Source organism: Phyllostomus discolor, chromosome 8, assembly GCF_004126475.2.
Source record: "Phyllostomus discolor isolate MPI-MPIP mPhyDis1 chromosome 8, mPhyDis1.pri.v3, whole genome shotgun sequence".
NCBI lineage: Eukaryota > Metazoa > Chordata > Mammalia > Chiroptera > Phyllostomidae > Phyllostomus > Phyllostomus discolor.
The window spans coordinates 97,253,501-97,278,875 of record NC_040910.2 but is presented as its reverse complement, the minus strand read 5'-3'; the positions used below and the strand labels follow the sequence as shown (position 1 = coordinate 97,278,875).

Here is a 25,375-nt window from a genome sequence, read left to right as displayed (position 1 = left end):
CAGATCTCTAGGAAAACTTTGCCCAAACCAGGACCTTCAACATTCCACACTACACACTGTGCACTCCATTCCCAGTTGCCCAGGGTCCATTAACCAGACCAGGCATTATTTAGAAGAACAGTATGTCTTCATTTCTAGCTGTAGTCAAAATTTTCAAAGGACTTTATTGTCATAGTTATATAGCAATTGGAAACAACTTTTTGCTAATACTAAATATGATCATTTTAACATCTACTTAAAACTCAGCTAGCATCTTAGTTTCAAGCATAGATTTCTTACTTCACTGGCTTTCTCCTTTCCTGCCTCTTGGTCATCCCCCTGCCCATTGGTTCCTGTACGGCAGGCAAGAGTAATAAAGCAACTGGATAGATCATTTCTTTGAGATTCAAAACCCACATTTTATTTGGTCTTTATCAGAGGGGGAAAGCTAAAACTACTCAAGAGTGAGGGAATAGTTTTTATATTATCTAAGGACTTAAATGCCCTTCCTGTTGCTATTAAATTACTATCTAATGATCAAGAGATGACTGTCTACACAGCACAATTATTTCTATGGTTTCCATCAACTTTTATCTATGCATGCTTCTATGTAAATATACACACACTATCAGGAAAGATTGATTAAGACATAAGGCAGCACTTCTCAAAAAGGAGGATTATTTTTTATATTGAAATATGCTCTGGCCTAGCCAGTATGGCTCAGTGGATTGAGTGCCTGCCTGCAAACCAAGGGTCACCAGTTCAATTCCCAGTCACGGCACATGCTTGGGTTGCAGGCCAGTTTGCCAGTTAGGGACACATGAGAGGCAACCACACATTCGTATTTCTCTCCCTCTCTTTCTCCCTCCCTTCTCCTCTCTCTAGAAATAAATAAAATCTTTTTTAAAAAAGACATATGCTCTGGACAGTTAAACAGTGTACAAAGTGTGTTCCAAAGAACAGTGGTCCTATAGGATGCACAGCTGAAAAAGGTCTCTGCTCAAGTAAGTTTAGAAAATGCTGCATTATATATTCCTCCTTTGGAAATATAAAATAGACATTAAAGTACTGAAGATTTTAATAAAGAGACATTTTGCATTTGGTTAAACAAGCAGTTTCCAAACTTATTTGGCCATTGTAAATCCTTTTTTCAATTAGTGTTCCAAGGCACAAACTCTGGGAGATGCTGACCAATAATATGCCAGGATAAAAGAAGTGAACTCACACCAAAAAAACAAATGATTCTAAAATAATTTAACAAAAATCTCTCTACTTCTAAAATGATAAATAAAGGATAATTAGGTATTGCACACCAAATACTAGACAACTGTTATTTAAAATACTCAATTACATTGAGATACTATGTGGTTTATTGAAGGAATAAACCTTTACAAATTTTATAATTATAAAAATAATTATTTTAAATCCCAGTTCTACCACTTACTAGCTGTGTGTCCTGGAGAAAAGTCTTTACCCTCTCTGAGCCATAGCATCCCTATCAGAAAAAAAAAACAACATAATAATATCTATCAGGGTTCATTATGAGAATTAAATTAGATAATGGATTAAACCCACTTGGCACAGTATAGGCACTTTGCAAACTCTAATTTGATTTTCTTTCATATTCTTCCAGGTAAAGAGGTGTTCTCTGGCATTGGCACTTTACTGACATGTTCTAGAATCAAAGTGTAATCACTGACTCCATTATAATGAGGCTGGAGTACTCAATAAATATACAGCACATTCCAAAGGCAGAAGTAATAATATAACATCCCTTTTCCTATCAACCCCTACATGAGAGGTACCAAAACCACATTAATTTCTGTATTTTGGCTAAAGAACTAGCCACAGCTAATCTGCATGCTCAGTGCTGGGATGGAAAATCAATGGAGACGTTGAGCAGTCTTTTTTATCCATAGGGTTTATGCCCTGACATACAAAATGAACCATAAAGAAACTAATTGTGTTCACCACAGCAGTACCCTACAGCAGTGAATTTAAATTATCATCCAATTTTTCAACTGGCAAACATTCATTAAAACCTGCCTACTATGTGTCAGGAGTTAGACATACCAGTATGAATAAAATAAGCTCCCCTGCTCCAAGCACTTAAAAGCTAAAGACCTACTGTATTTAGAGTCCAGAAAACTAATAAATGATCAAGAGCCCATAACCAAGCACAGACAGAACAGGAGCCACAGTCCTTAACAGAAATGTGAGTTTAGGTCTTATATCAGTCAAAATGGACTATATCATGCTGCAATAATCAAATGACCCCCAAAATATGTATTTCTCACACATACTGTATGTCTACCATTGCTCAGCTGAGAGCTGCCCTCTGTGCTGCCATCATCCTCTTTCTAGAAACATCTGCCAGTGTCCACAGGAAAGGGAAAAGAAACTCTTCCAGGGCTAATACATGGGGAAGACTTTATGTGTACTACTTACACTCAAAAGTCATTGCCAAAAATGGTCACATGGCCCCATCCAACCACAAAGGCTACAAGAAGTACCATTCTACCATGTACCCAAAACGAAGGACACCCGGAATATTTAACATTTGCATGGACCCCATTCCCAACTGGTAGCAGCATTTCTCATTTTTCTCTTTTTTTTTATGTCCAATTTGTTTAGTTCAATCTTCATTTTTACTTACGTTATATGTGATTATTCTGAAGCTAGACTACCTGGGTTCAAATCCAGGCTGGATATTTACTAGCTGTGTGACCTTAAGCAACCTTTCTGTCCTCTCTATACCTCACTTTGCTTATTCATAAAATGTACCTGTCAGCCACTGTTTAAGGGTTAAATGGCTTAAAGTAAGTAAAGCACTTAAAAAACCTTATTTTTTTTTAAATTGGCTCATCAGCAGCTTACCATTTAGAACCTGCATTTTTTCTTTCTTAAAATTTTATTTATTTTTAGAGAGAGGGGAAGGGAAGGAAAAAGAGAGGGAGAGAAACATCATGTGTGGTTGCCTCTCACACACTCCCTACTGGGGACCTGGCCCACACAACCCAGGCATGTGCCCTAGACTGGGAATCCAACCGGTGACCCTTTGGCTCACAGACCCACATTCAATCCACTGAGCTACGCCAGCCAGGCCAAGCTTTGTTATTTTAAAAAAGTAATTTCTCCCATTCTCTATTTTCTATTCCCCAAAGGCTCAGTTCTTTTGATATTTTCTCTATATCTCTATATAATGTTTTTATTGCAAATTCTGGATGTTTTTCAATCATAGGCATTATCTCACTAAGGAAGATGATGATTTCTCCCTTTTTTACCCCTCTGCCCTCTTATATGTACATATAATTCCTCTTCCTTAACCTCCTAGTACAGTTATAATTTTAGCAAAATCAATTATTTGTTGCTTTCATTATAATGATCATGAAAAGTCGATGATTATTTTTCTTTCCTGGACAACTTTTTGTCTTCCCTATAGTGAATAATCACCTTTTATTGTTTTCTTATTTTTCTATGCGGTTACAACTAATGAATATGCAAGCTATTCTCCAGCTGTACCAATTTTCTCTCAACACAATCAGATGACATTAGAATTGTTTCAACTGCATCTTCTTAAAGAACCTGCTCCTGGAGTCCTCCGACCTCCGCTCTAGACTGGCTCCTGGTTGCCTGTGTCTGGTGCACAGCTGTCACCCTAGGATCTCCTTTCACCACCACATTGAGGACTCTTCTTGCCACTCTCCAATATTAGATTTCTTCTTTTTTATCACGCCTTCCTTTTTCTTGGGTTAGTCACTCATTTGGTGAAACCTTTCCTCCAGTAGCTTCCTAATATGATACCTGGGAGCTAACTCTGGAATATACTGAATGTCTAAAACTTTATTCCACTTAACATTTATTTAAGGGTTTGGGTAAGTATTGAATTATCCATTGAAATAATTTTATTTCAGACTTCAAAGGCAACGTTGCTTCATTATCTTTTAGCTTTCAGTACTGGGAAGTCTGACTCCAGAAATTTTATATAAAACCTATTACTTTCTACCCTCAAAGTTTTAAATTTTCTTTTTAACCTCAGTTTCCTAAAATTTCACTGTTATGTGCCTTTGTGCGGCTCTATTGTGGTCTGTTGTGCTATACCTTTGGCAAGCCGTTTCAATATGGAAGGCACCTCCAATTATGAGGTATTTTCTTAAATCATTTCTTTAATTATTTCTTTCCCTCCTTTTTCTCCATTCTCTCCTGAAAAACTCTTATTCAGATGTTGAACCTCACAGACTAGCTGTTTTATTCCCTCCCCCACCCAACCTCCTGCTTTCCATCCTCATGTGCTTTTGCTGTGCTTTCTTGGAGACTTCCCCAACTTTATTTCCTGGGATTTCTATTGTGTCTTTCAGACTTTGATAACATATTTTAACTTCTAATTCTGTTTTATTCTCTGAACACATTTCCTGTAAGTTTTTCTTACCGATTCCTATCATTTTTACAATGATGTTGTATCTTTTCTCTCAGGCTATTATATTTTCTTTTTCCAGCATGATCTCTCCTCTAAATTGCTCCTTTGTTTCTCTGTTTTTGGCCTCTGTCTTTCTTGTTACGTGCTGTTTTGCAACTACCTGATGATCCTTCAACAGTTGCTCAGAGTTAAGAGAAGGGAGTGCAATAGCTACTGGGAAGCTCTGAGCCCATGGAGAGGGCTCGTCATAGGCTTCGCTGTAAGGAGATCTGGCATGGCCTTGTGTTTAGTACAGCAATGAAGCCACTGTCAGGATCTTTAGGTGCCTTCTCTTAGGCCAATCAGAGGCTCCAAAAGAGTTTCTTCCAGTGTCCTGCCTAGAGGATGTAAGTTTGAGTTCCAGTGTCCCCAGAGCCCAGTGGGGAAATATTCTGTAGGGAAACTTTCATTTAATCCACCTGTTTTGAGTATATAACACCTCCCCCCGACCCCAACTTTTTACTGTACCCTGTGTCTCTCACTCTAAAGACCTCTTTTTATTCTTTTCAGAGAAGAGAATATGCCTCTAGCTTTCTTCTAGAGTGGGGAGGGGTATTTGCCCACATATGCAAGGTAGCAACAGATATCTAGAAGTCTAATCCCTTCTTAAACAGACATAAGCATAACCCTCTGACTTCGGCTGCACATTCATTCCCCTCTTCCAGCAGTATATGGTGCCCATAGGGTGAGTCAGGTTACTTCTCAGCTTTCTCAAGTCTGCCAAATCCATCTGTCCATCTGCTTTCCCGCTACCAAAATTCACTTGCTTTTGTCTCCTGTCCCATCTCTTTGTCTTTACAGATTTATGTCTTTGTCTTTATAGGTTTTTTAAATCTTTTTGCTCTGCTTTTAGTGAGGTTTTCAGAGAGAGTGGTATGTAATAAATATGTTCAGTATGCTGCCTTTAGCCGTAAGTCCCAGCAGCATCATTTTCAAGCAGGATATGACCAGCCAAATTCATGTTCAAGTCAGAAAAAAGAGGCTGTTGCTTGGTCTGCCAGGAATAACTGTCAGCACAAGTCTGAAGGTGGTATGGCTACTTGTGTCAGTCAGCTCATTCTCGACTGCTCCTATAGGATCACAGGCAGACCCACACTGGGCCTTAGCCATGGGCCATTGCTCAGGATTCCATGCCTAATAGCACCAATATGGACCATGTTGTCATCCCCAATGTCAAATCTGTCAGGAGACTCAACAACCTCAGAACTGGAATCAGTAATCATCTCTTTCAGCTCCGCAGAGTACTGTTTACAAAGACTGTTACAGGAAGTCTACTACTTTTATCAGGGAAAGCTCCACGTTGTGAATAGTAGAACTGAACACATGCAAAGGATAATTTGCTCACCACTGTAGCCACAAAACCTTGCACATAGTAGTAGCCCAATAAATACTTATTCAGTGAATGAATGTCTCAGTTTTTCCAGGTACTGACTTTTTTTATCTTGGATGGTCCACTTAACATTCCTGTCTCCATTTTTCTCCCTGAATAATAAGGATAGTAACCATGCCTATGCCTACAACTGTTTTTGTGAGACAACACATACACTGGAAAAAACTTTCCCAGAATGCCTGCAGTGGTTGTAGTACAGTGGCGGGATGATATGGGTAGGATTTTGTTCATTTTTTTCTATTCTCCAGATTTTCTGTAATGTACCTCTATTAATTTTATAGTAAAAATTGAATGGGATATCCCACTGTATAATAAACCACTGATATAGAAAGGATAAACAAAACACCTAAGTGGTTTCCTCTACAGTTATGTTACTCACTGCCAACATTTTTGAGGACCTCTTTATTGAGTTAACTGCTGGCATCTCAAGATACAAAAGTTTCTTATAGGAATGAATGAGCTGAATCTCTATAAGAAACTGAGGACAGTGACACTGAGGGGACAGGGAAGTAGAAGGCAGGAAGGTGAGAGTGTTTTTTGCCAATGGAATTTACACTGTATTCTTTCTGTGTTCCAGAAAGTTCAAAATTACAAACCACGGGCCGCAAGCAGTCAGTCTCAAAGAGCCTGAAACACCTATTTCACTCCTCAAACAAGTTTGTGAAGACCTTGAAACGGTGGGTCTGAGAGTGTTCCCAGGAAGTCTTAGCTTCTCAGGAATCAGCTACTTTTGGTTGTGAGGGGAAACCTGGTAGAATTTCTTTTTTGTTATTAAATGAACATGAATTTTGTACTCTTTCTTTCCCTTCACTTTGTCACCCACCCTCCACTCCCCAGCCCCTCTGGCAACCATTAATTTGATCTCTGTTTCTATGAGTCTGTTGCTGGTTTTTTTGTTTGTTTGTTTTTCTTATTGGATTCCACATATAGGTGAAATCATTCGGTATTTGTCCTTCTCTGCCTGACTTATTTCACTTAATGTAACACCCTCTAGGTCCATCCATGTTGTTGAAAAATGGCAAGATTTCTTTTTTATCATGGTGATCACTTCACAAGTTATATAAATGCTGAATAACAATCGTATGCAAGTATATATCAAGTGTAATATATACACCTGAAACTCATACTATTGCATGTTAACTATATTTTAATTTTTAAATAAATAAACATATATCACATTTTCAAAAAGAATATAAAGTTCACTTTTCTCTCGAGAATTTGGACCACATAGTACTTTCTCTGAGTTCTAGTCAGTGAACTTGTGATACTTAGCAAGAATACCCTTACACATATATTTTAAATTATCTATTTCATGTCCAAAAATATTTTTCCATGATTCTGGTTTGGTAGAGGAAGACGGTGGAGGACAATTTTTATTTGCTTTTTCTTTTTAGGGGACTCTACATAGCTGTTATATTTTATTACAAAGACAATATGTTAGTCACCAATGAAGATCAAATACCGATCGTTGAAATAGATGACTCTCACGCCAGTTCCATCACACAAGATTTTCTGTGGTTCACGAAGGTATACCAAGTTCTGGTTTTATTTTCTCCCACTTTGCACCAGTGTTACTGCACATAAATCTCTGAAACCTTAGTTGAGGGGTCTCCAGTGATCAAAGTATTGGGGTGGGAGTAAATTATCTCAAAGGTCTCTTTCAGTTCTGATATGCCCTATGTCACACAAAATGCCAAAAGACTGTCTACACTACATTTTCAAAGCAAAGAAGCTTGCATCCTGTCAGATTGCGTCTCCACTATTCTGAGTTATGGGATCATTTGGCAAAGACTAAAATGTGGATCAGACTGTTTCATTAACATTCAGATCTTTTTCCAACTGGACAGAGATCAAAAAGTTGTTTCGCGTGTATCTGAAAATGGACTAGAGAACAAACATCAAGGGTCAGGTTTCCTTCTCCCTGCTGTGCTTTGATGCCACAACCTAAATCATGTACTGGCTTGGATAATGATATGACCGTGTGACTTCTTTTGCAGCTGTCTTGTATGTGGGAAGATATAAGGTGGTTAAGGCAAAGTGTACCTATCTCCATGTCCTCATCCACAGTCCTGCAAACTCGTCAGAAGATGCTTGCAGCAACAGCCCAGCTACAGGTGAGGGGCCAGGTTTCAGCCCAGACCTCTACAGAAATTCGAGGCAAACTCGGTCAGTTCAGTTCCAATCCCATGTGGAAAGGAAAGGGTGGGCTCCTTTCTCTTTCAGAGCCCAATGAGGCCTATGAAGGATTCTCAGACAGTGTGAGCTGTTGCACATTTGCTTATGCAGGGAATCTGTGCCTTCAGCAGTCTCCCAGAAGAGACACAGGGATCTCCCTTGAGAAGTCTAGGAGTGACATCCAAACAAGGAGTAAGAAGACTTGAGTTCTAGATTTGATAATAATAAGTCAACTCGTTTCTCCTTGCTGGGCCTCAGTTTTATCACATGCAAAATAAGAGGAGTTTGACTAGATCACTTAAGAACCCTTGCTGCTCTGGCGTCCTGTGCGTTTAAGAGTGTATGGAGATGAAGGGAGAGACCAAACAGATATTTTGAGATGTTTTTTGGCTTGATGCTTTGGATAAAAATGTGGGCATTTGCATATGATTTTGCTTACTTAAAACAAAACAAATAAAATCTCTTAAAAGCCTACTTATAATCATGAATTTATTCAACTTTCTGTACTATTAACCAAATTAGATCAAGTGCCTAATCCTTACAATAATTTTTGTAAGTTACAGAGTCGTTCCTAGAAATGACATTGAATTCCAACCAAGCTCTTCTGGGTTTTCCTCTCATTGTTTTCTGCTACACCCTGAATATATGGTTCTTAACAAAGAATAACATCTGCTATGTGGAACTGGAGTCTTTAAGAGATCTCTGAGCCTTTAACAGTAATGGGTATTCTACCTACCAAGCTATCAGTTACATCAACCCCAGAAACATGCATAACAGGAATCTATGTAAGCTGTGTTTGGCCAGGCTATCCCAGTCAAGGCATAAAAATAGGGTCATAATAACAAAAAAAAAATTTGTATGACTCCACCCTACCTGCAATTACAGGAACTTCATTTCTTGACCCATGCAATAATTTGATTTCCTGCAACAATAATGATTGTGTTGCTACTATAAGTAATTCTGAAAGATAACTCTTACCCCTTCTGTGCTATGCTCCATTACATAAGTGGTTTACTGCCTTGTGTCCTCACTGGCCCCAGATATTTTAGTAAGCAGTGCTCTCCATTTCAACTCACACTTGATTGCAGAATCTTCTCCTTCAACTCAAGAAAAAGTTCTTGGAGCTAGGCCACGATGACTGTGTTGAATGCAAAGCACCCCTTCCTTTCATCACTGATCAGCTTGAATTAGACCAATCCACTGTACCTCAAACTGCTCCTTCATTAGGATAAAGTTCTTTCCCAGGAGGCTCAAATCCCTTATTAGACTCTCTCATTAACCTACGATACAGCCCAGACATGCTTGGATCACAGACTGAACAAACTTAGGATTCCAAATGGGGCTCTTGATTGTATGTTTATTGGAAGCTTCCTAAAACACTTCCATCTGCTATCAGTAAATCAAGAAGAATCAGACTGTCATAGCCCGTACAGTTAGATGCTGAGGGGCTACAGCAGGGGTGTCAAACTCATTTTCACCAGAGGCCTGGTTGCCTTCAAAGGGCTGAATGTAATTTTAGGACTGTACAAACTCCTTAACAGTTAAGTGAGAGGTTGGTGCTTCCGCCAGGCAGAAAAAAGGTGCTGGGCCAGAAAAAACAAGGTGGAGGGCCGGATTCAGCCCTCGGGACTTGTGTTTGCCACCTGTGGGCTAGAGAAAAAAGTCATGATGGTCAGTGTTCCCTACTCAATCACTCCCACTGCAAAAGCTCTTGGATTTCCGTGGCCCCACCATGTTTCATAATATATCATCTGCCTTCTGAGGTCATTTCCCTTCTTGTCTAGCTTAGATTCCTTGGCCCATCATAATATTCTAAGTCTCTGGCCACTGTCTCCTACCATATTATTTATTTGGAAAAATCCCAAGTCTGGATAAATCCAATGTGTCTACACCACAGTAGGTGCACACTGCTATAGAAAAATCACAAAAAAGTGGGGCAGGGTGGGGGGGAGACTCACTGGTTTTATGTTAAATTCATTACTACAATTCCCACATGTATAATGTTACCTAGTGACATTCTATTGATTACCTAGTGATCAATTCTATTTCTCTACTAAATTCACTTTCCCAAACTATAAGGCAACTATTTAAAACCGTCTCCATTCTCCCACATCTTTTCCCCTTTCCCACATCAGCTGATGACTTCACTGTATAATTCATTAAGAAAATAAATGGGAATTAATTTTTTTTCACCACCAAATATAAAAGCCTCCTTGCATTGGCCATACTTTCTCTGTTTTCCCTCCTATTCCAACAAAGTCTCACTCCTCCTACCAGAAGCTTCTCTCTCCACATGTGCTGTGAATCCCAGTTCTTCTTGTCCATCTTATTTAAACATACTCAGGTGTGTCCTTGCAATGCCTTTCCTCAACCCCACTTCAGCTACCAAACTCTCTCCCCCTCCTTAGACCCAAATCTCTTAAAAGGGTTGCCTATGTTCCCCTTCTCCACTTCCTTTCTCACTTCCCATTTAGTTCCCAGCCTTTTCCCTGACCATCCACCTCCATGCCTACCAAACTGCCCTCTCAGGCCTCCAGTAATCAGAGGCAGACTGATGCTCGTAAAGCTTGAGCTTCAGGGTCCCTGGCTTGCATGAGCACCTGTGAGTGTGGGAGTCATGGAGTGTTTTATGTGGGGAAGAGAAGTTGGGTTATAATCAGAAAGCATTTCTGGTAAACTGACTGAAGAAATTTCAGCAGGCAAGGGGACCACAAATTCGTAATACCCCAGTATTTGGGGAGATTGCCTTTCAAGTCTAAATAAATATTCACATTTACACATAATTTTTGTATTTGTAATTTTGTATTCTTCATCTTAAACAAGGCCCTTGCACCTAAAATTACATGGTGCAGGCCCCTACAAAACCTGGATCCATCTGTGCCAATGACTTCAATTTCTCTAAATCCAATAGACACTTTTAAATCCTCTTTGCAACTGGCAATGTTTGATACACTTGGTCCCACTCTCCTTTTTTAAACTGTCACATCCCTTGGCTTCCATGACTCCATAATTTCCAGATTTTTCCAACTTCCTGGCCTGTCTTTCTCAGTCTCCTCTGCTATCTCACATGCTGTTTCCTCTGCTTAGAATCTTCTTCTTCTGTTTCTTTGCCTTACTAATTTCTACACATTCTTCAGATCTCTTTAATTTTTATACTTTCTCAAGAGAGCCTTTCTCTGATCTCCTGATAAGTGAAGTACTCTCATAGTACTTTGTATTCTTCATTCAGAATGATGATCATAAACCCATTAGTTAATTATTTGTCTCCTTATTTGGTTAGTGACCCACTTGGACTGTGAGGCCCTGAGCCCAAGAAATGTACCTATATCCCGGTCGCTTCTACATCATCCATGTGTGCATGTGGCAGATCCTCAATAAGTAGTGCTTGGATAAATAAACGCATTAGTCAACCCAACCCCTGTGCCCCAAAGATCACACTTGAGGGTGTTCTACACAGACAAAAGGAAAAAGGGTCACAGAAATGTACGTCATACTACAGTTACCACCTGGATAGTTCTCCAGCCCTGCGTGGTGACCAGCACCTATTAAACAGATTGATTAGCATCAGCCATAAAGCCTGTTGATTTATTTCTGCTGTATCGCATTTTACCCTCCTCCCCTTTCCAGCAACACTACTACTGCCTGATGACCCCAGTTACATCAAAAGTCATCCTCCTGCTTCCAGTCTTAACACCCTCCAATCCATTCCCCACACTTCTACCAGAGTGGCCAATAAAAGAATCTGACCTTGTCATTCCCTTCCTCACACTCTTTCAAGTGTGGCCGATTTTATCATGACACACAAAGGCCTTCGTCACCATCTTTCTCACCTGCCTCTGTTTCCACAGCACCCTGACTTACCTTCATCACAGTGCACACCAACCACTGTGCATCCTGTGCCTTATTTTCTGGTTTCTGCTCTATAGTGAGGTCCTTAATACATAATGATAAGTAATAATCATGAAACAATAGTATTTATTCAATAGAATAGGTGCCAGACACTTTACAAACTATATTTCATTTAATTTTCGCCACATCCTGGGGAAAAAGTACTGTTGTTGATATTAATTTAACAGATGGTAAAACTGAGGCCTGGAAAGATTAAATAACTTGCCCAAGGTCACACAAACAGGATGCTAGAGTCTGGATACAAATCCAAATCTGCATAACTCCAAAGCCTAAATTCTTTCCAATACTTCATTATCTTATTATGTGTTCATTTACAACAGCAGACAAAAATTTTAAATATAAGAAATTATCCACATTATAGTTTTTTTAAAGTAGAATTCTATTCTGCATCACTTGGAGCTTATTTAGAAGTGGCCTTAATTTGATTAATATTACCTAGGCAAGAAGAGAGACAGGTATCTTCCCATTATTTGTATTGAAAAAATAAAATGAGAAATCCTATAAGTGGCTAAGACCCCACGTTGCTTTTCCTACTTTTAGGAAAATGACAGAGGCGCCAAGATGCAGAAGTGTACATTACTCTTACATTAAGAGGTGTACAAATACCTATCCTCAAAGTACGATAATAATCTGAGGGTGTGGGCTGGGTTACATTAAACTTTCCTCCTCCACAGCTTTTCAAAAATGACTGTTAGTAAGTAAAAGCCAGGTAAGAATCTATGCATACTATGTCTTTTTCATTTTTCAAGCTGGAGGAAGATTTCCCCAAACTTTTACTCTTCTATTTCAGGCCTTCCTATGTCTACTCTGGATTTCCTTCAACTTCCATGTCACCCCAAACTGAGTAAAGGTCTCCAAATATTGTGCATCTATCTAGGGCTTATTGACAGTCCTGTGACTTATTCTTGTTATAATGCAGATGCATTCTTTGAGCTATGGTGCAGTTTTTATTCCTCTTTATCTTGTAGGATCCTCGGGGTTCCCACATTTCCCAACAACTGCACAGCCTGACAGGTGCTAACATGGTCTGTTTTTCCTTTAGTCCCTAAAGAACCTCAAATTTGCTCCCTTGGAACATAGTTGCAATTTATTCTCACAAGGATATTCTGCTTTTAAAGTGGGTGCTCCCCAGAGCTAGCTATCCAATCCAATTTAGTGTCAATAAAGAATTTCTGCGAGACTTCTGTGTTCTTGTTTAGCCCATTAGTTCTATCAAAATCTAACAGTGAACCACTGATAACAAGGCCTTAAAAAATGACCACCTCATTCAAATCTCTACCTATCAGCTTTGGTTCAAAATAAATCATATTTTCCAGTATCCTAACAATAACATGTTAGTTCAGTCAATAAAAGGTTATTAAGCTCTTCCTGTGTGCCAGGCACTGTGTCATGAACCCTGAGACACAGAGCTGAAACAACCATGGTCTCATGACATGTCTATCAGTATGCAGGAAGGCCCCAATCATGCTAAGATATAAGTTTGTATAGGAAACAATAGGGGACAAAAGAGAAGATGGTAAATTCTACCTGACAGAGTTTGGAAAGTCCTCCCAGAGAGGGTGGAATCTGGGCTGAGCCTTGAAAATTAGTACATGTAAGCCAGGGTGGAATTCCAATTAGAGTGGTAAAGACCAGACCCTACTTATATCAAACTTGAGAATTTACAAAATATTTTCTCATGCACTGCTTGACTTACCCCACCCCCACCCCCACAAAACTCTGTAAGGAAATAGTTACAATAAGGAATATCTGAATTGTAATGACCATTGATTTTAGAGGATGAAACACAGGGCCCAAGAGAGTGAATAATTTTTCAGAAGTCTAAGAGTTAATGAACAGCAGCCAGCCCTGAAATTCAACACCAGTATAACTGAAGGCTTAACAGCAGTGGTGTGCTGGAGCCAACTTGTATTGGCTTAGGAAGGCCAGCCGTTAAAATATTCGGGAATTTTGAAAGCCTGTTGTCAAGCCCTCAGTAGCCTGAAATCAGCTTATGGTGGGAGTATTTACACCACAGAAATTGGCATATCCTATAAATTAAAAAAAAAATTGATAGCCACTTTATCTGCTGCATACCACTTCTGTTGGCCAGTATTACTTTGTAGCAAACTACATTATATAAAACTGTAGTACTGCAGATAGCTGGATTAAAGCCTTACCCGATTATTCATCTGTGATCTAGAAGTCAGTAATTGAAAAGGAATAATCTGAGTGATTAGGACATTATTAAAAATAGTAATCCTGCCAAATGAATTTTTATATGTCAATAATTATTACTAAAATTTATTCCTTATGTGTCCTGTCCTTATGAATTTAAAAAGAAAAAAAAAAGATTTAAGACACAGTTCCTACCAGTGAGGGAACATTGCAGTGTTTTGTAGATGTGGATACTGAATAGCTGGCTTATTTAGTTTTAGATCATCCTTGTTACTTTCATAAATTCTACTAACAGCTTATCCTGCTAATAGCTTATCTCACCAGCATTTCTGTAAGCTCACAAAATAACAACTAGAAGTTCCAAGATGATTTATAATTTTTAAAAATCATAGATATTCAAAGTAAAAGAGTATTCTATCCTATTCCTGTACGTGCTTTTCAAACCCTCCCATTTATGAAACTGTTTATTTTAATAACACCTACCTGGGCCTCTCCATATTTAATGTGGCTCCCTTCCAGACCTGCCTTTCTAAAAGCATTGTCTGCCTCAGTTGACCTAGCTCACAAACAATTTTAACAAAGCTTTAAATACACAGAACTCCCTGACATGCAGATAAGTCAAACCAGGCCAATCTCCCAATTAAACTATCTTGAAGGGAATGTGCAGTCGTTTGGGGACCTGTACAATGTGCTACATTGTCAATTCACGTCTTCATTTCAAACAACCCCACTTCACACCAGTGTGCTGCAGATCTCTTGAAAACTCCGCAAGTAGCATACTTGAAATATCAGGCATTTTTCTTTAAAACATCTGGGATTCTCTTCAAGTGCTGGTAACTTGAGGTTTATGTGCTAGTGTGTCTATGTGGGTAAGAGATATTTACAGATATTGAATTTGCTTAAAAAAACATAATTTTATGCCTCTTGCTATAATCTTTGCAGGCTTATGGTGAAGACATTTTCTTTGAGCTTCTGTTAAGTACATTTCTATGATGCCACATATTCTAGATTTAAGTCTGCTAAAAAAAAAAAGCTTCTCAGGAGGATCAGATAATTATATAGTGTCATTTGTTACAGTTACATTGCTTTGTTTGTATGTCACCTAAGCTACCAGAAGTCTATCTGTTTCTAGAATTTACTTGGAACACACAACTTGGGAAGAGTTTACTACGAGCCCATTAAAGACCGGCACGGAAACATCCTCATAGTCACCATCAGAGAGGTGGAGATGCTCTACTCATTCTTTAATGGCAAATGGATGCAGATCTCAAAGCTGCAAAGCCAGAGGAAGTCTCTGTCAACACCCGAGGAGCCAACAGCCTTAGACATTTTACTGATAACCATCCAGGTATGAAATCTTTTTAATTTCCTAATATATGTAAAGTTCCAAATACACTCATTGAGGCTCCACTGAAATATACCAAAAGCCACTTACATATGCAGTGATGGAGTGGAGAGGGTCCTGAGGCATGTCATTGTTTGTACTCCACATATTGGAAAGAGTCAGAAGCTTATTTTTATTCATCACTCTCCTGATCTGGCATTCAAGTAATGGGCACCTTGAAAACGCCTCTGACCAATGAACCAATGAAAAACATTGAGACAAATGCTTGAGTAGGGATCCACAGATAGTATAATCAAAATACCAATACCTGAATGGTCTACACTAAGAATACATTTCTAGACTGCATACGAGTATCTATGTATATATTTGCACTTGCATGTGTATGTGTGTATTACTTTGTACGTTTAAGTATCACTTTGGACAAAAAACTTAATACATATTTACTCTTGCTTGTTCCTTAATATACTCCCTTGAGAGGGATACACATGATTGAATCCATTTTAGGAGAGAAATAACTGAGGTCCAAAGAGATTCATGACATGTGCCAAATTCAGAGGCAGGTTTAGTGAAGCTGATGAAGGCTGAGTATCATTGAGCTCTTCACTTGCACAAGCCCCTTCCAAGGCCCCGGCAAGAAGCCTAACAATTTCACATTCCCAAATGTGTATTCTTTACCTTAAGGAAAGAACCCAAAATTGTATTAGCTTCAGGCCCCACCAAACTTGGATTTGCCACTGAGCACACGGTTAGAAAACAGCAGAGCCAAAACTTGAACTCAGATCTTCTGATTGGAAGCAGGCTCCCGTCTGCTACATTGCATCATATTACAGAGCAGGGCTCTCAGGATTTCAGTGAGAAGGAAATGAGAGATAAAATTAAAGGTAAAAACCTTGCCTGAGAATGGAATACCACCAAAAATCAAACTCAGGCAGCTGAGATCCAGACTTTTAACCTGGATGGTGGGTGCAGGGCACAATCCCACATCTGGATATGAGTGAAGCTCTCTCCATGCCATCACACTGCCTCACATGCTCTTGTGTGAATGTCAGCTTCAGGCTGTTCCTTTCTCTTGCTTTTTTTCTTTTTGTAAACCTAGTGATAGGGATGAGTTCTATAGAACTGCCCAGTTAGATGGCAAAGCCAGCAGAAACATCAACCTTGAGCCCTGTGCAACCTATGGCATATATTCACAAGACAGCCAATCTGAGCAATGGGAGACAAGAGGGGCTCAACCCCACACTAACAAGCCATATCCAAGCTTTGGCCCAGTGGTCTCCTATGACCACCCTAAATAGCTAAGCCCCTAGCGCACTTATATCCATTCCCCACTTAGGGGTGGCTAGTATAGTAATCTCACCTTTCCATTAGTTACACTGGCCTAAACCAGGACAAATTTCAATGTAGCAAAGGTAAGCTAATTGGTCAAAGCCTCTGGATTTCATGTTATGGAATTTGAGTTCATATGAGAATTGATAGAGGGTGTATGTGTGTGGAAAAGGTGGGATTCGTGGCTCCCCTCTTCACCTTTTATAAGCAAGTGCTAAAAGAAACATTTAAAAAATCATAATAAATTGAGCTTTTACAGGGTGACTAATACACTAATCCCCTATAGGGATAAACTGGGGTCTGGGCTACCTTCCCTCCTAGAAACACAGCACAGGCCCCAGCATGATATAATACCTGGTTTCTCCTAGACTTATTACATTAAAAATGTGTTACAGGTGCAGAAAAATTCCAATCTGGCAAAAGGTTGTTAGAGAAGGAGACCAAAAATAGAGGCAAGATCAGGTTTCCACACAGATCCAAGTGGAAAATTTACCCCCGCTGACTGGCACATTCCTGCTTGATGTCATTCCCACCCACCCCCACTCCCCTTTCTCCTCCTCCAATTTTTTCCCTCTCACCCCCTTCCCAAGTAGGTACACTAGAGAGGAAATGGGGGGTAAAACTACTGGGGCTGGTATCCAGTCACTCTGAGACTTAAGATTAAATCTGTCAGGAGTTGGCCCCACCAACTCACCAAGAAAGTAGAGACAGGTCATGGTGGTTGCCCAGAGCTGGCTAGGTAATTCCCACAATTCCAGGCCACAAACCACTGTCTTTTTTCAGGGTCAGTAGACTGATGACCACCAGGCCTTCTGATTGGAAGCCCAGGCTTCTTCCCACTATATCACATCCCCTTCTGAGATAACACTTTGGAATCAGGATGACTGGGTATGACTCCTGATTCCATCTTTATTAGTTATCTGACTAGGCCAAGTGACTTAATTTCTCACCCAAGTTCCTCCTCTGCAAAACAAACAAGCAAAAAAAAAAAAAGCCTACTTCATAGGGTTCTAACAAAGAGTGAGTTAGCATATGAAACATTAGAAAAGTAGTACAAAGTGGGTGTTCAATAAATGTTAATGATTCTTATATTTCTCTACTCAGAAAAATCCAAGCAACACTAGGCCGTCCTTAGGGCATACCCAGTCCATCTCTCCCTCTTCATCCCTCCTCTCCCAGGAAGGCCCAAGCAGGGGCTCAATCATCCCTTAGGGCATTTCCTCCCTTCTTCTGCCTCTTCATAAGAACGAAGGTAAAGTTGTATAGAGACTATATTATCCACAGTGGGGTTTTCAAAACAGGTAAGGACTTTAACAAAATTTGGGCCCATAATTAATCTACTAATCCCTAATACCCCACGGAAACTCCAGGGTCTAACCCTCACAAATTCCTAACCCTCTCAAGTCCCAGACCTTTTATAACACACCTCTCTCAGATACTTGGAAGAGAGAGAGAAACCCTTCCCACACTTGCCAAGAAAGGAAAAGAAAGCTATTATGGACAAGTTAGTGTCCCTCTGACCAAACTAACTGGCAATCAGGGTATTTCCAATAGGGAGGTTCCTCTAAGGTTCTCAGTTACTCTGACCATGATCTTCAGAAGTAACGTCAATAAGTGGAAGCCTCACCCTGGCTGGTGTGGCTCAGTTGGTTGGAGCACTGTCCCATAAACCTAAAGGTCACACATTCAATTCCCGGTCAGGGCACATGCCTAGGTTGTGGGTTCAGTCCTGGTTGAGGCACATGCAAGAGGCAACCAATCGATGTTTCTCACACCAATGGTTCTCTCCTTCACTTTCTCCCTTCTTTCCCCTCTCTCTAAAAAAATCAATAAGTATGTCTTTAGTGAGGATAAAAAATAATAATAATAACTGGAAGCCTCACAGGTCAAGATTTCTCTGAATATTAATCTCTCTTTTTTACTATACTTTCAAGTTTAATACTTTGTCAGATCTATGATATCATTTGATCCAAAACCCAATGAGGATGAGTGGGTAATTTAATTGTGACCAATTCATAAACAAAGCTATGGATGTCAGGGAAATAACTGGCCAAAAAGCAGCACAGGAGGGACAAAGACCAAAGTCTTCTGGCTCCTAGCCTAGTACTCTTCCCATTCTACCATGCTGTTTTACACACCCTCCTCCTCCTTTTCTCTGGGTCCTTTTTTAAAAGTTTGTTCCTAGAAAAGCTACTGTGAAGCTTGTCTTCTGTCTCCTCCCATCTTTGTTCTCCTTCTCTTCTCCTTAGGCATTCTCTGGCACTTCCGGGGACCCAGGGTCTTCTCACACCTGAGGTGCCCAGGACCTACTATGTCGTGCACCCTTTTCTACTTTTTTCCTAGCACATTCCTTTTCCTCTAACTCCAAGCACCCTCTAACGTGGGGACCAAAAACTACTGGTATCGGGAAGACTAATGAAATGAGTCAAGTAGGCTGGATATAAGGAACAATAGGTTTCACAACAAACTTGTTCACTGATTTTTATAGCAGAATTATTCACAGTAGCCAGAATGGAAACACCCAAATGTCCAACAACTGATGAATGAATAAACAAAAGTGTTATAGCCATACAACAGACTATTACTTAGCCATAAAAATTAATGAAGTACTGATCCATACTATGGCAGGAATGAACTTTGGATACATTATGCTAAGTGAAAGAAGCAGACACAAAATGCCACATATTGCATGATTCCATTTATATGAAATGTCCAGAATAGGCAAATCCCTAGAGACAGGAAGTATAGCAGTGGTTTCATGGATGGGTGGAAGAGGGATTGGGAATGATAGCTAATGAATGTGAAGTTTTTTTGTGTGGTGGGGAATGATAAAAATGGTCTGGAAGTAGATACTAGTGATAGCTGCACAACCTTGTGAATATGGTAAAAACCACTAAATTTCACACATTTGAAGGCAAATGTTGTGGTATGTGAATTATATCCCAAATAAAAAAAAAAAAAAACAGTAGAAGTAGCAGAGACTACAGTAATCTGGAGATCACCTGTCTCATTTAAATAATAGCCCTATTCAACCTCAGCTAATTGTAGTAAAAGGAAGTAGTCCCAATGCTAAACTATTTTCCAATGTTTAAAGAAAAGTTGAAAGTCCAGAGTCTTGTATAAAATCTCTTTATTTTTAAAAGTTAAAAAGTAATTCAGAAAATTTAAATTCTTTGCAGTCCAGTGATGGTGGGCTGGCCCACGAAGGCCACCAGCCCCCAATTTATGACCTCTGCTATCCCTGGACAATTCAGCTTCCATCCCCTACCCAGCAAAAGAAAAACCCCGTAGTTACTGGAAAGCCAGCTATGTGTCACTCTTCTAACAGGCTCCTAGGCTTTCTGGTCCGTGAAGAGCGGAGGGACATCCCCTTCCTGGTCACTGCACCAGCGCGGCACATTCCCTCCCGGAGGCCCAGCACCAGACCCCACTCCCTCTGGGCCTCTGACTTCATATTTAATAAACATTTTTTTCAGCACCAAGTAGGTGCCAGGAACTCTTCTTAGATGCTATAGGAAAAACAAATGAGTAAGTCAAGGTCCCTGGTCTCAAGGAGTTCAGTCAAGGAAGGGAGACAGACTTGTAAACAAATCAAGGTAATACAAGGCAGAATTAAACCAGAGCCTGATAGCAGCATAAACAGCGTACTATGGAAACACAGACAAAGCAGCTATTAATTCTACCTGGAAATATCAGGGAAGGCATTGCAGAAGAGGTGACATTTGGCTGAGGCATGAAGGGTGAGTTAAGTTCACCAGGTGGAGAAAAAAGAGAGAAAGAGATGGGAGAGGGAAAGATGGAGGGAGGAGAGGAAAAGAAAATGTGAAGGAGAGGAAGAGTGGGAAGGAGGGAGGAAGCAAGCAAGACAGGGGGAAGGAAGGAAGGAAGGAAGGAAGGAAGGAAGGAAGGAAGGAAGGAAGGAAGGAAGGAGTTAAACAAATAAAATACAAGGCATGGTAAAAGAAATGAGGCAGAAGACAGAAAAGTAGATTTCACCCTCTCTTGGGTCCACAACAAACTTTGCACATTTTTCTCACGGCCTTTATCACACTGGGTTAGAAAAACTTGCTTACACGTAGCGCTCATATACTAAAATGTGAGTTCCATGAAAGGTAGGATCATGTCTTATTCATCTTGATATCATTAATATCCTAGCACAATGCCTGATATGTAGTAGGTGCTCAATAAAAGTTGGTAGAATGAGTGAATTCATAAACCAACCAAAAAATCAAAAAAAGAGATTAGGGCATGCATGGGGAATGAAAAAGGGATCCATCCTGGCTGGAGATAAGAGATAAAAAGAGGCTTTGGACGAAGCGGAGTCTAGAACTGTTATTTAGTGGTCAAATGAGGCAATATATAAACCCATAGGCATTTGACTTGGTTTAGGGGGCCTTTCTAGCATACCCCAGATTATGTGAGTGGGACAGCTTCTTTCTCTTCCCATGTATTTCTAGGCCCCAAAACATTCTTACTAATGAAGGATTAGATGACTTTGTAAAGACAGGAAAACACATAGTGGATGCTCAGTAATGGTCTTTTTAAAAACCTGAATGAAAGAGTAAATTACTCCATCCCAGAATGGTGTCAGCTTTTACATAACCACAGTATGTTCCCAGCTCACATTCTATTTGCGGCCAATCCTCACCCCCACGTGTTTTTTCTCACACTTACACCCATCCTATATTTGCACTTGGGTTTGGGTCTTTACAAGCACATTTTCTTATTAAGTTTCAACCCTAATTATGATAGGCTTATTTTTCCAATGCACACTCACTCAAAGCTTTATCACTACTTTCCAAAAAATCAAAACCACAACAAATTTGGGACCCACAAATTTGATACACATTTTTTAATTTATTTGTTTGGAATGTCAATAAATAAGCTGAAAAGATTGCCCCCCAGGACTAGTAGTTACTAAGCCATCACTCAACGTGTGTACTACTCCCACGCCATTTCCAGTATTCACAAATCTTCAACCCACATATTCAGCTTATTAAAGTGATATGGTATAGATTCTACTTTTTCAGATTATCTAGTGAAACAGATTACACTGGAGACTTCTCCCTGGTCTGTGGATCCTGTTCTTTTACTATTATAAATTAAAATTGTCTGTATGATTTGCCCTTCGCAAAATAATGTTGACTCCTACTTAGTGTCTCAGGATTTCCTGAGTGATTGCAAAGTGTTTGTTCAATGGTTCTTTCTCGTTTTTCCCAAAGATTAATAAGTTGGCAGTCTCTAATTACTAGGCTCATCCTGTGTTCTTCCCTTTCCTAGTTCAAAGATATCTGCCCTTTTCTAATCTTCAGGGACTTTCTAGGTCTCCATCACTTCTCAGAAATAGTGACCTGTGGGTTTGTGGACACATTTGCTTATAAGGCAGCTACCCCTAGGGTGCACATTCAAATTCTGCTCATCTGAAGACTTCCATTTTTCCTCTCTCAGTAATCATTTCTCTCTTTAATTGCCTATTCATTTCTCAAAATGTTACCTTGACTGAAGCTCCTCTAGTCAACTACTTACCTATGATCTGTTCTGAGGAGGTAGGATTAAAGACATTAAAAAGTTATGCCATATCAATCTCCTGATATTAATAAGAATTCTTTACTTTTGATCATGAAATCAAATTTTTTCTAGTGTATTTTTTTCAGCAAATATCTTAAAAGTTACTTAGCCTTTGCTTTTCTGTGCATACTAGTTAGTGACCATCTGTGATCCCAATTGTGGCCATTCTTATTTTGTCCCTTTTCTGCTATTCTCATATGTTCTGTTTCGGGGAACTGTCCTGATTTCCACATGCTGTGTACCTATTGTATACAGAGTTAGCACTGGGTACACCAAGGACACAAAACAATAAAAAACACAGCAACACTATTAACTTCATCGTCTAGTTCCAAAAAAGGGAATAAAAAAAGAAAAACATAAGTGTTCCTACCTCTGTATGCCTACACTGTCTCTAGTATAAAACTGATTGCAGGGTATTGTGATCATTTATTTACTGATCTTCTCGACCTCTGTAGACGTAGTGATCGTATAGGATACCTGAAGCCCCCAAGTCTCCCGTAGTGCTTGGGATTCAATGTGCTGGGTAGAGGACGGGACAAAGGAGACAACACCCAGCAGCATATATTAGACAGACGCTGCAGATCATCTGTTCTACAGAGGCGGGACTATCCTTCAGAGTGTAGTGGCCAAGGGAGGCTTCAGTGCCTCTGTTCCATACAGAATTCTATACAAGTACAATGTTTGTTTTCTTCTTCTCCTTCCCTACATTTAGTGGTAGAGTTGATTCCCTCTTTTTTTATCCCCTTTGAAAATCAGGAATCCTTCCCCATAATCAGTTACCTGACTCATCACTCTTTACTGTGTTTTACCCCCTACACCGCCCAAATGTTTAAAAAGTCATATGTACTGAAATGGGAGGGGGGTACTATGTTTACAATTATTCATTATCTGAGTTACTGCAGTCATGTAGGGAAGCTAAAGTCACAACCTAAATAGTTCACTGGAGAACTGACCACATATAAAAGAAGATTCTACTCAAACACTCCTCTGTGCTTAACTAGACTGGCACTTGCTGTTACAGCAACTTCATTCAGTCTCTGCTGCCTGTGAAATATTATGATGTGACAATACAATGCAAATCTATTACAAAGTAAATTTTAAAATCTTGTAAAAGATACAGAATTTTGTGAAGCTCATGATAATGATATAGAGGCCTAATCAAATCCCATGCAAAGCTAGTTACAATTAAGTGGTAGACCAGTTCACAAGTGAAGAAAATAAAAGAAACAAGGATTTTATAAGAGAAAGTCTTGAGTATCAAGAATTTTTTAAATTCCAGGACAAAAATATATGAAACTCATAAACTCTTGCAAAAAGTAGCCTCTTCATTGTGAAAGTCAAATGTGAGAGACAGCATTTCAGCTATCAAACAATTCAGTCCAAAAAAAATTATGCCAAAACAAGAATCAATCTTGATTCTCTCTTCATTTTCAGAATTAGTGAATAAGCATAACTATAACTTAAATATTAATAAGGTATATACATCTACTATTATTACATTGTCTCATTTTTCAAGATAAAGAATCAATTCTTCTTTTCTACTTACTGTAAAATTTTGATCCTATTTTAAATGGTGTCATTTAAAACAGACCTTTCCTGATATCAATTGCCCTAAGTAAAACGGCTTCAAGTACTGCTTTGTCAGCCTTTACACATGTAAATTTGTTTCTCCCCAGCTACACAATAAGCCATCCAAGGACAGAGATTTTAAATTCTATTCCTCTTTAGTATCTCCCTCCACCACACCACTCCATTCCCAATCACTGCACACACAGCTGCCCCAGCTCAGAAATCTGAGAAAAATAGGCATGTAGAATATATTAATGACGTATTACCTGTCTTGGAAAACAATTCTCCTGAAGGTAAGACTGGCTGTCCTCAGTCTTCAGGGTGGTATCCAAGGTGTCTCACCCAACTACTTCTACAGCTCCTTTAATTCCTGACATGTTGCACCTAAGAAAGAAAAAGGTTTTGAGATTGCATTTCAAGGAGTGTTTTTTATTTTGTTTTGTTTGTTTTGTTTTGTTTTCGCCCTACAGGATATTCTCTCCTATCACAAAAGGAGTCATCAACGTCTCCCTCCCGGATTATATCTGGGCTATCTAAAGCTGTGTAGCTCTGTGGATCAGATCAAAGTTCTTGTTACCCAAAAGTTACCCAACATTCTCTGCCACGTGAAGGTCCGTGAAAACAGTAACATTTCCAAGTAAGTTGTGAGGAGTTTGGATTTTCCTTGCGATGAAACAATGGCTTGAGTGGTGGGTTGATGTGTCAGTAGGAAAATGAAGTCTTACTTCCCAGTGCAGTTTCTGTGGCAAGACATGTTCAGGAGCCAGCACCCTGGGGCAGAGGCAGAGCTCTGTTTAACTTTGGGATAAGGAGGGCCTGTGGTGTTGCTGAAAGAAGTGAGCCCATTTAAAGGGGGTACTATCCTTTCACTTCCCTCTCTGTATCATTCATGGTTCAGCCACTGATGCCCAACTGGTTAATAAATAGGCGCCCTTTCCTTTCAACGTTGCTATTTCCAATATCTTTTCTGTACAACCTAGTAAGTCATTTTTCTTAAATATCACTATGGAAATGGGTTCTAGTAGAGCACTGATTTCCCCTTAATCTTAAAGGACCTCCACCTACCCCTAGTCCTTTGGCCTGGAGACTTTTTATATTTCTATACTCTTTATGATTCTCTAGGGCAGAAGAGAAGTAACAAGGCCTGAGCTTCTGGAAACTGCTCTATGGTTTGGCATTACGGTGAATTACTCTGTTAGTTTTGGGAAAGTTGCCCAATCTTGGTAATCTGGCTCAGCTCTACAACTAGCCCTCTAGCAGGCCTCTGAAAGTCTACTAAATTGTGGTTAATATGAAGGGGTTTTTTTTTAAGGGAAAGGAAAGGATAAGGAAAGGAACTCCCCAGAGTTTTTTGGGCTTCAGAGTACAAATTAGACCCTGAAATTCTAGTTAGACCTATGGATTTAGTTAACCTAAGGAGACTCTTATTTAGTCATTTAATATTTTGGCAAGTTTAGTAACTATAGTGTCTCACAATGTTTATTAAATACTAGTTAATCAC

The 25,375-nt window shown here is 39.5% G+C and overlaps 1 protein-coding gene across 1 annotated transcript in view; it reads left to right on the top strand.

Annotated features, from left to right (window-relative positions):
* Window positions 1–25,375, top strand: part of ANKFN1 (ankyrin repeat and fibronectin type III domain containing 1) — a 309,928-nt gene that overhangs the window by 243,965 nt on the left and 40,588 nt on the right. The window contains exons 11-15 of the mRNA XM_028521748.2: window positions 6,403–6,502; window positions 7,220–7,352; window positions 7,823–7,939; window positions 15,199–15,414; window positions 24,345–24,511. Coding sequence (XP_028377549.1) covers window positions 6,403–6,502; window positions 7,220–7,352; window positions 7,823–7,939; window positions 15,199–15,414; window positions 24,345–24,511 — 733 coding nt within the window. The remainder of the gene's footprint in view (window positions 1–6,402; window positions 6,503–7,219; window positions 7,353–7,822; window positions 7,940–15,198; window positions 15,415–24,344; window positions 24,512–25,375) is intronic.